Source organism: Otolemur garnettii, unplaced genomic scaffold, assembly GCF_000181295.1.
Source record: "Otolemur garnettii isolate 467f Iridium unplaced genomic scaffold, OtoGar3 scaffold00090, whole genome shotgun sequence".
Lineage (NCBI taxonomy): Eukaryota > Metazoa > Chordata > Mammalia > Primates > Galagidae > Otolemur > Otolemur garnettii.
Window position 1 is genome coordinate 1,648,613 of NW_003852485.1, and position 15,229 is coordinate 1,663,841.

Sequence of the window (15,229 nt, forward strand, 5' to 3'; positions counted from 1 at the left end):
AAAAAGAAAAAGAAAATACATATGCACAATTCATTCCAGCATTATGTGTAGTAGCCAAAGTTTGGAAACTAATTCAATGTTCATCAGTAGGGGACTTGTTGAAAAACTATGGTATATCCAGGGCAAATGGCGTCTAAAGCAGCCAATAGTTCTGTAATGTACCAAAGGGTAACATCATCTGTGCCTTCCTTATATAAAACCATTTTACTTCAAATGTAAATATAAACACATATATATATATATATATATACATATATTTATTTTTTTTATTGGTAGAGACAGAGTCTCACTTTATCACCCTCGGCAGAGTGCTGTGTGACACCACTTACAGCAACCTCCTGCTCTTGGACTTAGGTGATTCTCTTGCCTCAGCCTCCCGAGTAGTTGGGACTACAGGTGCCTGCCATGACGCCCGGCTATTTTTTGTTGCAGTTTGTCTGGGACCGGGTTTGAACCCGCCACCCTCGGTGTATGGGACCAGCACCCTACTCACTGAGCCACAGGCCCCGCCCAAATGTAAACATATTTTGAGAACTGAATCAAAATGGAAAACATATTAAAATTTCTACAGTGACAGATTACCAAGAGCATTGCAGACATGTTGGCTTTTACTTACGGTTTACAGTTTTGACTGGTAATATTGGGTTTACCCTCTCGGGGGAGGCTGCATTTTTATCATCAGCCACATGTTCAAAATTAATGATGAACATCATTGCCACGCCTTCTTGATTTTTCACTGGAATTATGTGAGTGTTGCAAATAAAAGTAGATCCTAGGGAGATGGAAATGGAGTATTAGTCAGAAATATACCTTTGTTTTGACATGTCAGTATTATTAAAACTGAAATATACTCCATAAAGAATTTTCTATCTTAAATGGTCATGGAAATTCAATAAAAATAATTTGATTTTTTAATTCACAGTTTATTGCATACATATTCACTTAAAATATGCATAAATTTTGACAGAAAGATTTTATAGGCAAATTCAGTTATTACTACATTGTAGAAAAACAGAAATATCAAATCTCATTTGCCTTTATACTCATCCATATAATGGTTCATATTTTAAAATATATATATATATTCTTTAACTTCCTTGAAATAATTCTTACTCTTTCCTTGTGTTTTTTGATTAAAGCTAAATCTATTAAAATACATCTATACATACAGTGAAGATATTTTGTGCAGTCTTGATTTTAGCAATAAACAAATTATGCCCTTATTCTCTTCTAATTTCTTTGATATAAAATATTAAATTATTGTCTCTGTCTTAAAATGTTCCCAAAGTTCTTTGCTTTTTTTAATATGAAATTCATATTGCTCAAATTACAGTGGTTTTGTTTAATTTTTAATCTGTTAGAAAACAAGAACAAGTTTTTGTCTAGATTATTGTGTTAATTTGATATATTCAACCCAAACCATGATATTCTTAGAGAAGCAAAATTATATAGATAATAAGATATGTTTTATAATAATCATCTGTAAAGGAAATGAACAAAGGGATGATTCAGTTTGTAATCAATCACCGAGATCTGTTCTCCAACAAAAATACAAAGATTCAAGATTTAGAGCATACAGTTGAGAAGTTGATTCTAACTGATTCCTTGGAGCTGACTTCTAGAATTCTCTTAAAGCAGCTGGCTCAAATCTTTACCCTCTGTGTATTTTCTTTAGTCATGGTACTGAAAATCTCATAGGCTAGAGATTTGTTTGAGCTACAAATAAAGTATTATACTTTTAAAATGCAAAACTTCAAAGTGTTCTTAATCATTCAGCAAGTAGGGACAGCTTTCTTTTTCAACAATTAGCTGAGACCATCCTGAATCTAGAGGACAGTGATAAATAGGCAAAAACAGGTTGAGAGCCAGGTTGGGCTGGCACCAAACTTCAGGAGATGTGAGCAAGTGCCAGGACACTTGGAGCACTTGGACACTTGGAAACCAGGGGCTGGTAAACAGCTTGAAAGATGTAGTTGGGAGCCCTCTACATCAGCAAAAGCCATGGATACAAGTATTCCAAAATGGTGGCCTACATAAGCACTATTAAAAACAAATAAGTATGAGAAAATCTTTCCTTTCTTCTGATCCTGAATCATGACTCCTGATGTCAGTGCTGAGAACGAAGATTATTAGTGATACTGCTATATATTGATGACTTCACAGGGAAGACCTTTGAGGACAGGCCTAGAGACCTAATTATTCATAAAATTGTTTCCATGAGTAAACATGTTCTAATTTTCAAATAACTGATTTACAAATACAATTTTAGAACATAGATTCTTTCTAAGTTGGGAAAGTGTATGTGCTATTATAATCCAGACTTTCAAACGTGGATAGCTTCTCACATGTAAAATGTAGAGGACTTTATTCATAACGGACTTCACATTTTCTATAAATGTGGCAATAGTTTAACAGATGCTTGAAAATATGCTTCGGGAATGGCATGCTTTACTTTCAGTTTTTCATTATATCTTCTTTATTTATGGTAAATGTTTTTATTCTTATTTGCATCAGAAAAACTTGTATCATAGGTATTTGCTGATGGACAATTTTATTAGAGGCAGAGATGATCATTTCTTCCAGAAAAGCAATCTCTGACGTCAGAATGGGAGACCATTAAACAAGATATTTCACTTTTTCAAACTTTCCGATTTCACATTTTCTGTGGATGTGGCAATAGTTTTATAGATGTTAGAAAATACGCTTTAGGAAAGGCCTGATGGGCCTTCATTTTTCAGCTCTATCTTCAATTCATGTAATGAAATAGTTAGCTAGAGCACTTGTCATAGTTTCCATGGTAACAAACGGGATGACTTTAGTAAACAGAAAATAAACAATTTAAGACTGTTCCATTAGAACTAAAAATAGCAGTGCTTCAGGCCAGGCATCACAATACACACTGGTTCAACAGGGAGTCTGAGGAGATGCTAGAAATAGCCATTATGTACTTACTTTCCTAATGAACCAAAATACATATTGATTTTACCACTTAAAATGACATTTCCTGGATCATTTAGAATATCGTTGTGAATTTGTCGATTTGTTACTGAGCAGTTTTCAAATCTTTCAACATTTGGAGTATACTGTTGATTGTAAAACAGAATTTTAAACACCAGTTTTTGTTCTGTCAATCAGTAAAAGACATGAGGATGGAGATCTAATAGGTCTGTAACATAATAGAGTAATTTTGCGTTCAGTTGTGAGGGGCGGCATCATGTCTTCCAATATAAATGCTTGCAAATTTACTGTCTTGTACCTAAAATCATAAAATTATAGTGTTTTAGAGAAAAGTTCAGCAGTGACTCCACAGCATATTTAGTGTAATTAACCTGTTATTTATTGCCCAGGTTTTTGTACGTTTCTTTTGAAGCAACATTATCTCCTGTCAAGTCTGCTGAAGACTCATATTTGCATGCTTTTTCTTTTTTAGTTTGGTGATTTAATATCTCCATCAATCTTGCCTAGTCTTCTGAAAGGCAGACTATGAAAGGAGATACATGGAATTTAGAAGAGGCAAATAGAATAAATTTGATAGAGTACAAACATTTTAGCTACACAACTCCAAGCTCTGTCAAGGTGCTACTTTTGTAAAGTGACATTGTTCCAAGAAGTTATCACTATGTGTTTCTAAATATCTTTGTGAATGCAACATGTCAAGCAAAAGCAACAGTAACATAATCTAGCAAGTACTAACCTTGCAATGAAGAAAAAGCAGACACTTAATAATGTAGAAATAATAGAATGAAATAAATCTGGAAAAAGTTCAGATCTTATTAACATAAGTGTTACATTCCAATGAATGTGTTAAAATGAACCTTATATTCAAATGAAATTAATACTGTTAAGAAGCTGTTTGTTTACAATAACATCCATTACTTGGAAAATTACACATGCAATTATACTAATATTAGTTAGACTCAGGTTCATGTCCATGTTTTGTCATCTGAGTGCAGATATTCCTAAGGTGGGAAGGGCTGTTTCAAAGGAACAGTGCTCATTTTAATAAAATTTCCAGAATGTATAATTTTAACTATAGCTATTCAACAAGCAAACTCAAGGTAATCTGAAAATTATAAGCATTATTCCTTTATTATTAATTTAGTGGCATACACCTAGTTGCATTTTAAAATAACATGTCAGAGTGAGACCCTGTCTCTGAAAAAGCACATGCCTGGACCCCCCCTTTGAACCACTTTACATGTGTTTTATTCTTCGGCCTGTGGTTTGTGTGCACAGCCTGTGCTCCCAGGAACAGCGTGGAAGCCAATGTGAGTTAGCAGTGTGGTGTTTGTGGGGTAGAGGAAGGGAGGGAGAGAAACCAGCAGGGCCACTCTGCGGAGGGGGCCCAACCATGGATCTGAAACTTTTCTCTGAGTTAGACAGGAGGGTGTTGGAGAGTTCTATGCTGAGGGTTGACATGATTTGACTTAAAACTATCCCTTTAATGTGACTGTGAAGAACCGCTTTGCAGGGGGTGGGGCTAGGATGAAGCAGGGAGGCCAGTTAAGAAAACATTTCAATAGTCCACCTGAGCCATGAGAATGGTTTGGACCAAGGGGATGTTGTTGAAGGTGATAAGAAGGGTTCTGTTTGGGATGTTTTGACGGTAGCGGCTTCTCCTTTGATTTCCCTACTCTTCCTGCCTTACCCTCTGACAATTTACTATAGATATGGTTCTTCAGTTTACTTATCTGTACACTGGGGATACTCTGTATGTCATAGAATTATGCTGGAAGTTAAATGAGTTAATACTGTGTACTAGGATATTTGATTAGGATTTTCTGTCACTATTTTCACTGACATGATATGCTAATGTGATAGTCTCCAGGAAACTGCAGTGAGAATGACCCTCTTCCACTCCCTACATGTAAATTGACAAAGAAAACCTACAAAACTTTTAAGTCAACCATGTAAAAAGCCAGGTAGTGCACAGGAGAGCGGTGTGGGGGACTGGGGAACCATTCTTTGGAAAGGACTGTTGGACTGCTGTGAGTTTCCCTTCTTCCTACCTTTGTGAACTGCCTTCATTCAAGGCTGGGCCTAATGAGGGGACCTGAAGAGTCCACCCCAAGACCTTTAAAATGTGCTTTCTGCACTTGGGCAGCACAGAGGATGCCTTCGAAAAGCTAGTGTGGATGAACAGGTGGTCATTGTAGGACCTCAACCCTGCAGATGTGAAGGGAACAGAAGGGATGACCTCTCCACTTCTGCAGAGTCAGGGAGTCATGATTGGGATAGGCTTGTGCACCAGTATCAGTGGAAGGGCTTCAAGGTGGCCCCTGTGACCTGAGTGTCTGACCAAGAGCCATCACAGGGTCCTTGGATAGGAGGCAGAGGGACTCCAGAGCGATGACCAGGCCATATGCCATCTGCTGATGGGGGACAAGGAAGGAAAGATCTAGGAGCCTGGGGGCAGAGGGAAAGTCTTGCGGGAAGGGACCTGCAAGGAGCAGGGTCCAGGCATGGGCTCTGAAGACCCCTCTAAGTGCCCAGGGAAGACGGCACCAACTCTGCCTCTGTTCTAGAACCAGAGAGGGCCACCAGGCCAGCCAGGTAAGGAGCGGCCTGCTCCACACCTTCGTCCCTCTCACCTTCCTCCTGGAGTGATGGCAACCAGACAGTAAAGAGGGAAGGTGGTAAAGGGAAGAAAGTCGGGGCCTGTTTCCCGCTGCAGTCTAACCTGGAGCAGTCTGGGAATTATAACTTTAGGAATGACACTGCCTTTCACAATGGAAAATTAATATAAGGCTTTATTACCTGAGAGTGACCCAGCAAAGGAAGATGTGCTACATCACCTCCCGAAACCAGTGGTCAATTACTCCCAGGGGACAGAGTTCATGGGATGGGGAAAAACAAAAGTAAGCTGCACTTTGATCACAGTGCAAGTTTCACACTGTTCAACAGCACTCTTACACGCCTGACGCTCTCAGAACAGTACTGAGCATGCAGCGAAACTCGATAATGTGAGCTGTTATTTATGCCTATTGCTTGAAGGTCTCCAGAAGAGCAAGTTATCTCTCAAACCCACACAGGTAATCGCCTCCAACCCTCTACCATTCTTGGAGCCACAGGCTGTACTGTTTATTCATATTTGGGGGCACAAAGTGGAGGTTATTCTCTGAGCTGATGGGTTCAGTGAATGTCTGGGAGTTTTTCTTCCCTTCTTTGTAGTAGACTGGGAGGCCCTTTGAAGATTAAAAAATATCAATAGAAACCTGCCTTAGAAGAAAAACATAACCCAGCAACCTCAGGACACAAAGGCCTCCTCAACCAGGCAGCTTTGTTCATCTTGAATTGAAAGGCTCCTTAAAAAACAAAAAGGATCCGTTCACCTCCTAGAAGGAGACAGTTACCTAGGGGGAAGGCACAATGAGAAATAAGCAAATTTATACTGGGTTTCTGTAGCTAATACTTCTTTTTCTTTCTTTCACTACCTCTTCCATCTTCTACTCCTCTCTCTAGGCTTCCAAGGGGAAATAGAATGAATTCAGGAGGAGCATCCTGAGAAATATTGATTTTTTTTTTATAGAACTATTAATGACATAAGTCAGCGGTTCTCAACCTGTGGGTGGCGACCCCTTTTAAACAATGAAAATACATTACAGTCTTAGGAAGGTTGAGAACCGCTGTAGGTGATTACTATTGCCTGGAGAATTTTTACGGGGGCGGTGAAAAACAACAATTAACCCAAGAGGAAATCTATTGTAACCTCTATGAAGAAAAAATACAGCATTTCAGTTGTGTAGATAATGCTTTCCAGATACCTCTTAATTCATATTATACCAATAACTGTCTGCTGACATCTGTACCGCCACAGACAAGTTCTGATCCAAGAACAAGACCGGATCATGATGGAGTCCTGGAGCAGGAACAGACGCATTTCTATGACAGGAAAGTTTGCCCGACATCATTTATCCTTTGCTTATTTTATTTTATTTTTTTGCATTTTTTGGCCAGGGCTAGGTTTGAACCCACCACCTCCGACATATGGGGCTGGCACCCTACTCCTTTGAGCCACAGCACCACCCCCTTTTGCTCATTTTTTAACAATTATTATTATATGCCTAATATGACAAGTAAACACCACAGATAATCCTCACTCATAATCCACTTCCAGATTCATCATAAGGTTTTTAGAATAATATAACAGTAAAAATATTGCATGTTATAGTATGTTTACAACTCAACCATAAGCTTTCCAAAGGCAAGATGTTCTCATTTTCTCTACATAGGCCTCTGCACTTAATGGGAGCTCAGTAAATCCTTTTACTCCTCCCTGACAGATCCCAGAAAGCTGTCCCCAAGATCCAGACGAGAGCAGCACTTGTGACTCCATAGGCAATAGACTGTGGTTTTAAAAAGATGGACTTCGGAGTCAGAGAGATACCTGGTTTCCAAACTTAACAAGTTATTTAGCTTCTCTGTGCTCTGACTTCTTTTTTTTTCAGACAACAGCATTTTAAATTGTGAGCAGTGTATGAGAGGATACCTCCAGAGTACAACGCCTAGCTCACAGTAGGTACTCAATAAATGATAGCTCAAAGGAAGGCAATATTTTAATACAAGGTAGGTATAGAAACCTAAATGTTCAAAGAGTTGTTCTTATATAAGGCCAGGAAATGTTGCACCTAAGTTTTTAGGAATGAGAAAGGTCTTGCTGAAGGTGCCAGGAAAGAATTGAGAAAAATAAGCAATGAGTCCTGAGGATTTCCGGGGAAAGGGGGGACAACACATGGAAAGACCCTGTTATGGACTCAACTTTGTCTCCCTGGATTTCATATGTTGAAACTCTAACTTCTGATGTGACTATATATTAAGGTAGGACCTTTAAGGAAGTAAATAAAGTTGAATGAGCTCATAAGGGTGGAATCCTAATCTCACAAGAAGAAACAGAGGAGTGCACAGGCACAGAGGAAAGCTGTGTGAGGACCCAGCTAGAAGGCAGCCCTCTGCAGGCCAGGAAGAGAGGCCTCCCCACGTACCACGCTGGCACCTGATTTTGCACTTCCAGCTTCCAGAACCATGAGGAAAAAAAATATCTGTTGTTTAAGACACGAAATTTACCTCCAAAGACTATGACAGGCCCTGAGACCAAAGCATGCCAAGGCAGGAGATGAGTGAGACAAAGCATATTAAACTGAGGGAAGGTAGATTGGATCCAGGCTGGAGAGGAAACAGAGCAGGGGCATGGGAGGGGGTGGAAGAAGGAGTGAGTGCCTTGTTGCATTGTAATGACTTGGATTGACAATGAGAAGCCACTGGCTGGATTGTGCAGGGAGGGGCTAGGCCCTGGCACCTATTTTCAAAGGATGCTCTTGGGTGAAGTAAAGACACAGGCCTGTGAGATACCTATGTTAGTTTGTTAAGCAACTTGGTTTCAACAGAATAATGGCACTTAGAATGTATAATATTTGGTCTTGAGTGACAGATGAGGCTGGAGTGATAGGAGTCCATGTCCTGATGGTCTTTTATACTCTTGAAATTCAGTGGGTTTTTTTGTGCTGGGGATAGAGGGAAATATTTTAAGTATAAGAATGTGTTCAGAAGTATTTTACTATTCAGCTTACTGTATAGTAAAATAGTATACCTAAGTGATGTCTTAGGGAGAGAACTGCATTCAAATGATAAAGGAGGTATTTATTTATTTAAGAGACAGAGGCATAATTAGAAGAGTAGTTAATAATTCTTACAATTTTATCAACAAGAATAAATAGAATCATTTCAGTGTCCACATATCGCCTGTTTAGCCTGATAAGAGTGGGTTCGACTTCACTGCTTATGGGAGGCCTATGACCATCAATAGAAGGCTTGTCCACTTCTCTCATTTTTTTCTAATCACCTTGTTAAGACTAAAGGAGTCTACTGAAAACAAAGAGGTGGAACTCATGTGAACTAATAAGAATGCTTTATACAGAAGCATTATAAACAAAAGGACTGAGCTGGCAAGTAGCTGGCAGTGGACTAATAGTACTTGAGCTCTGAAGAAACATCCTTGCCATAGAAATCACTAATACATACCGATTTAATATACAACCACCAACATAATTAAATTATAATAAGCCTGAACATTTTCATATTACTAATACAGCTGATGGAGTAATGTGGGAGTAGAAATTTTCCTTTCATAAATTCCAGGAGAGATTATATGTATTTGCTTGTTATTTGAAAAAAAAAAATGAAGAGATAATTTAGACGAACCTAATTGTCATTGTCATGTTCTGCTGTGTGGTAGGATTGGCAGTGTCTGAGGTGCTGATGAAATGCATGATTCATTTTTAATTATTTAAAATGATTTTAAATGTTCAGACATTCAGAAGACGGCAAGGCAGTGCCAGGGAGTAGTACATTTCTTGGCTGTGTAGTTCTGCGTAGCCTTTAGAATTGGACAGATGTGACTCTATGTATTCAATGAATAACCCTGGGTAGGTTACTTAATCTCTCCCAAACTCAGATTCCTCACCTGTAAAATGAGGACAGAGAGAGTCCCCACTTCATAGTGTAGCTGGGAAGGGGAAATAAGATAACACATGGAAAATACTTAACAAGGAATCTGGGAGATAGGATGTGAGCAATAAAGAGCGTTCTTATTACTAAGTGGGGTAGGAAAAATCAGTTTCTCAAGCTGAAATAGTGGATAACTTCCAAAGATTCAATGATGCAATCAAACCATTCAACTCTTAAGGAATGTGAGAGGGACTCATCAGGTTAACCCACTTGTCTTCAGATCAGAAGGTGGCAATTTGAGCGTGGATGGCGACTCAGCAGAAGAAAGCCTTTTTTTATCATGGAAAGCCTAAAATAGGTCTCCTTAACTCTTCAGTGAGAGCGAGACCCTTGATTTATTTCCTGTGTTTCTCTAGTCCCTGTGGATTATCTCATTGCCTTTGAAAAGTACACTGTACACCAGGTGTCCTTTATGACAGCAGAACTTGGCTTCATTGGGCAAGCTTCATGGTCAGTAGAGTTGGGGACGTAGTGGAAATGTGTGAAACAATCTTTATTTATTGATTTGCTCCGGGTTCTGTGGTCAGGATTTGAAATCACATTTTCAGAAGAAATTTAATGCCAACAGCTAACATGTATAGGTGCCAGCCCAGTAAAGGACTCTATGTGACTCAACATCCTTTGCATTCTCATAAAAAACTTAATGACGCTGAATCCATCATTAGCCCATCAGGCAGAGGTAAAGTGAGGCAGGCATACAGTCTCTCCTCTCCCTTGGTCCTGAGGCACGTGGTGCCCTTTCTGTGATGAGGACAGATTGTTTGGGGTCCAATTCCTTCATTATGTCAAGATTCTAATTTCCATGATTTTTGAATCAGAGGAATTCTAAGAGATTTTTATAAGCAATGGCTTGAAAATTAAAACTTTCCCATCTCTCTCCCTTAGTCTTTCTCCTTTCTGCAGCCCTCCTGGCTTAGACAGATTTCCCTTCTCCTGCCAACTGGGAGACAGGAAGGCACAATTCACCTGCCCAGCCTGCCCCCAACCTCATAGTTCATTTTAATCTATTCAGTCCGATACTGGCTCCTGATCATTTTTCATTTACCCTCCTTTTATTGTTTAATCAGTTTAGGGCCTTCTCAGCTGATATTCCTAAGAATAGGGGTGCTCTATTCTGCTTCCTGGGTCCCTATATATTATTCCTTCAACTGCGTAATTAAATAATCAATCAGGCTATGTATTTTGAATGTCTTCTATATGAGATGTGTTTCTCATAAGAAAACTTTGTCTCAGAGAAGCTTCTCAAGCAAGTAGCAGAACCAGGCTCGGAACTCAGACCTGTCCCGTCTTCACTCTTTCTCCTGTATCAATGTTTCCCAAAGAGTGAGCTGTTAATAGATGTTTCTAGAAAGGGCTTGATGTCATTGATCCAATTTAGGAAATGCCCTCCGCTAGGAGAAGCATAGTGTACATTAGCGTAATAGAGGTTTTGAGAAATTCGGGGGGGGATAAAAGGTAAATTTACTTTGTTCAAAGTAGTATTTTCCAAATTTCTTTCACTCAAAGGTCCTATTATAGAGAAATCTGTGATACTTTCCAGTTCCTTGGAATGTCATTGAGAAACATTGAATTTGTCAGGCTTCCTCCCTGTTTTAAAGACACCCTTCTGAGAGAGAGGAAAGTAAATATCATAGGTCACCTAGGTGCTTACTGGGGAGGGACAAAAGACAGGGGGAAAAGGGCTGAACCAGGAAAGGAGAAGGAATGCCAAAGGTCACTGTCACCTAGTCATTATATTTTGCTTGGTCTTGGTTCTGGTCTGAGCTCTCAAAAATTTGATCATGCGTCCTGCAGCAGTGGCTTCCTTCTATGCTTATTCTGAGTTATTGCTAAATAAAATATGACAGAGTTTCAAATCCTAGGACCAATGCACGCTACTTGCCAGATCAGGTCTTCAAACATAAAAGCCTTAATTCAATAATCCCTTAATATTCTGCACGAGAAATTTTATAACTCTGAGATGTTTAAAGAACTATTTTTGACAGTGTTTCCTCAGGAGTCATTCTCCTGCCTTTCAAAATATGGGTCTCTATGAATTTATAATTATTTGTTGACTCTCCATCCTTTCCATTGACATATTCTATGTTAACGTTGCTGCTCAGGTGTGAGGTTCTTCTCATACTTGTAAACTTGATTACTGAGAAAAGCAAGTTCAGCTCCTTTTAAATATTTGATAAACCAAGAATAAATTAGCTGGTGATTGAAATTAGAAAGAAAAATTCTTACACACTGTCTGACTCATAAATCAGATGCAGTCTTTTAAGATGTGCGATGAGGATTACCTACTTCTCAGCTCAAGTTTCTGTTTAATTTGGGAACTTTCTGGACTGAGTGAGTGTAAGAGGAGATATAAGTGTTAGAACAAGTTGAGGCTGATTCACAATGCTGCACTCAGTCTCCAGGCAAACCAAGTCTACATTATGATCAGGAAGTTTGTGACAATTTTTAATAACTTGTGTTTTTTGATACTCAAGGAAATGTTTGATTATTTGGCTCAAAATTTTTTTTCACAAGACAGATTAATGTTCCCAAGTCTCATGTACTTAAAGCAAGTCCTCTTACCCCCACTAAAGTGCCATTTGTTCCATCAAATTGCATTATTGCTGAACCAGCTAACTCAGAATACCAGCAAATCTGCATGTCGTCACGGTGTGCGCACATGATTGCCAAGGTCACAACACAGTGAGAATCCCGGGGCCGAGCACCCACTGGGTGGAGGCCATGGTTGCCCAGGCTGTGCGTGGCTCCACGCACGGCATGCTCTGCTTGGTTCATGTCTGTGTAATTGATGAAAGGAACCAGACATTTTGCTCTCACTGTGTTTGCTACTCTAGAGCAGGGACAAAAGTTACAAATAATGTATATCTATTTTTATATCTACGAATGAGTCAAATATATTTCGAACTAATAAAATTTTACAAGAACATGTTGGATACCTACTGTGTACAAGGTACTGTACCAGAAATTGTAGGTGTTACAAACAACTAAAAACAGGGATCTTTCATCCCCCCAAACAAATAAACAAACAAAAAGAATCCACTTGTGGAACTGTGATGGAGTATCTGGGAAGAAGGCAAACAACTCCCCTCAGGGATATGGCAGATTTCATGACGGAAGCGTCACTGAAGCTCGGTCTTCTGTGATTGTGATAGGCAGAAATCAGGAGGAGCAGCTCCCCGGGAAGAGGGAAAGTGTGAGCAGTGCAGAAATGTGGAGACTCCAGGGCAAGGTGAGCATGTGTGGCCCCTTCCAGGGCAACCTATTTATTTGCCTACATGCCTCATATTTCTGATTTTGAGAATAGGTAACTTTTTTTTTTTTTTTTTTGAAACAGAGTGCACCCTGAGTGAAGTGCTGTGGTGTCATCATAGCTCACAGCAACCTCAAACTCTTGGGCTCAAGAGCTCCTCTTACCTCAGTCCTGAGTAGCTGAGACTACTGGTGCCCACCACCACACCTGGTTAGGTTTTTTTTTTCCTATTTTCAGTAGAGATGGGGTTTTGCTCTTGCTCAGGCTGGTCTCAAACTCCTGAGCACATGGAATCCACCTGCCTCGGCCTCCTAGAGTGCTAGGATTACAGGCGTGAGTCACGGGGCCTGGCCAATAGCTACCTTTTATTAAACAATTGCTCTATGCCAGTTGTTACTCTGACTCCTTCACAAGCTTTCCAGTCCTTTGCATGTATTCCTCATAAAAATCTTAAGGATGTGTGTACACGAAATATCCTCATTTTATAGAAGTGGGGCTTGAGACATGAAAAGCACAAGTAACTCTCCCGGTCACGTAGCTTACTGATTCTTAGACTATTCTTCTTCTAAGTGATCTAAGAGTCTTCACCTCATTCTGAGACATGAAAAGCACAGGTAACTGCCCCCGGTCACATAGGTCACTGATTCTTCACACCACCCAGTGAGGCGTTTGTTTTCACCTGTCCACGGGTGGTCTGAATGACCTCAGTCACATGGGCTCTGTATCCCTCACAGTCTGAGACACCTTCAGGATTCTCTGTCGCATTCAACACAGGGAAAGGCGCATTTTAAGACACCCACAAATCACTGGAAGTGGCTCAGACCTCTTCTGAAAGTCCTCTGTCAGGGGTATAGAGTCCTTACCGAGGTGAAAATTAGGCTTTTTCGGTGTATCAGGGACCATAGTGATCAAAGCAGGAGCAGGTGGCAGCAAAGGTATTTCTCCAGGTGCCTCAGGCCTCCCTTCCTCTCACAAAAATTCCTACTCTGTTGAAACATCATAACTTGGATTTTTTATTTTTATTTTTTTTAATGTCCACAAAAAGGATGTCCTAGAAAACTCGTGGCAATAGGGCATTTTCTTCCAGAAGAAAGAGCCCTGTTGGTCCGGATTAATGGGGGAACACCCTTCTCCCAGGCTGTGCCTCCAGGCTTTGGGGCATATGGCTACTACAGATGTTCCCTGTTCCCTAAGGCTGCCAGAGACACCGGCTCCCGCAGGCGCCTGACGGCAGGGGTTGCTTTGCCGTGGCTCACTTTGCCCTGCGTGTGGTTTTCCAAAGGTGGCTGCACAGCAAGAGGGAAAGAGGTTTCATTTCAAATTCCCATGGACCACATTTATTGTTGCTTTTATGTCCTACAGTATTGAATTCATGAACTAGCCTCGCGCCTTTTGAAGTAATAGGGTAAGGAAGGCTACAGTCCTACTGTACACTGAGACCACAGATTGGTTCACACAGCAGTATACATTTACTTGAGTGGCAAGATGTATTTATTCTCTGCGTCCACGAGAAGCTGTGTGTGTAGTGGTTACTCCTGAAGCCTCTGCACAAGATTGTCAGGGGTTGATTCCTGAGTCTGCCATTTTCTACTATTTGATCTTAGAATAAGGGACTTAACTGCTCTGAGGGTCAGATTTTCCCACTTGTAAAATGGAATTATTGAGAAGATTAAATGACCCAGTATCTATAAAAAGCTTAACACATTGCCTTATATATTTGAAAAAGTGTGAGTTATTGTCATAAATAAAATATCAAAGAATAATTTTGAGTTCTGTAGCCAGCAAGTCATCGACTAAAAGACAGGTCCCAACCTTTTTGTTTAATTGGGGAGGGGAGATAATGTGCTTATAATTTGCCCATTTCCCTTGTGATCTTTTTAGTCCCTCCTGGGGTGTCCCACCTGCAACCCACAGGCTGCACGCAGATTATTTGAGGACTGTTTGTTTATCTGTGATGTCAGATATTGCAAAAATATATATGGACATTTTCTTTTGCTCCTTGGCTTTCGTTAGTGTTTGTGTATTTACTGTGTAGCCCAAGACAACTCTAGTTCCTCCAATGTGCAGCAGAAAAGAAAAAAGGTTGGGCACCCCTGGACCCTATGTTCCCTAAGTCTGGTCCCATTAGCTTGTAGATCCAGTTGCTTCCCTAGACCTTACCTCTAGCCTCAGTATCATCCCTTATGAAAATTTACCTGTCCGTAAATTTATCTAAGAGTCTTGCTTAAGCACTTCCTGACTTCAGAGATATATGGGGCTTAATTTTGAGATAAGAGAATAAATAGAAGCTCTGGGTATGAGATTTTTTATAGGAAATCTCTAAGTTCCCCTGCATTTACCCATAACTAGGATAAGTTGGATATAAAAGCTGGGGTGAATGCCATCAGCTGAAGGTTAAGCTGTATCTTCTCTAAACAGATTTCATTGAAACACCAATAACTCATTATTTTTGCCTGATGACTTTGAAGATGGTCA

General features: G+C 40.0%; 1 protein-coding gene across 2 annotated transcripts in view; it reads right to left on the reverse strand.

The window, feature by feature from the left end:
• KCNH7 (potassium voltage-gated channel subfamily H member 7) overlaps positions 1 to 15,229 on the reverse strand; it is a 470,910-nt gene that overhangs the window by 166,429 nt on the left and 289,252 nt on the right. For both annotated transcript variants that reach the window (XM_003795144.2, XM_012808462.1), the window contains exon 3: positions 617 to 772. In XM_003795144.2, the coding sequence (XP_003795192.1) occupies positions 617 to 772 (156 nt within the window). The remainder of the gene's footprint in view (positions 1 to 616; positions 773 to 15,229) is intronic.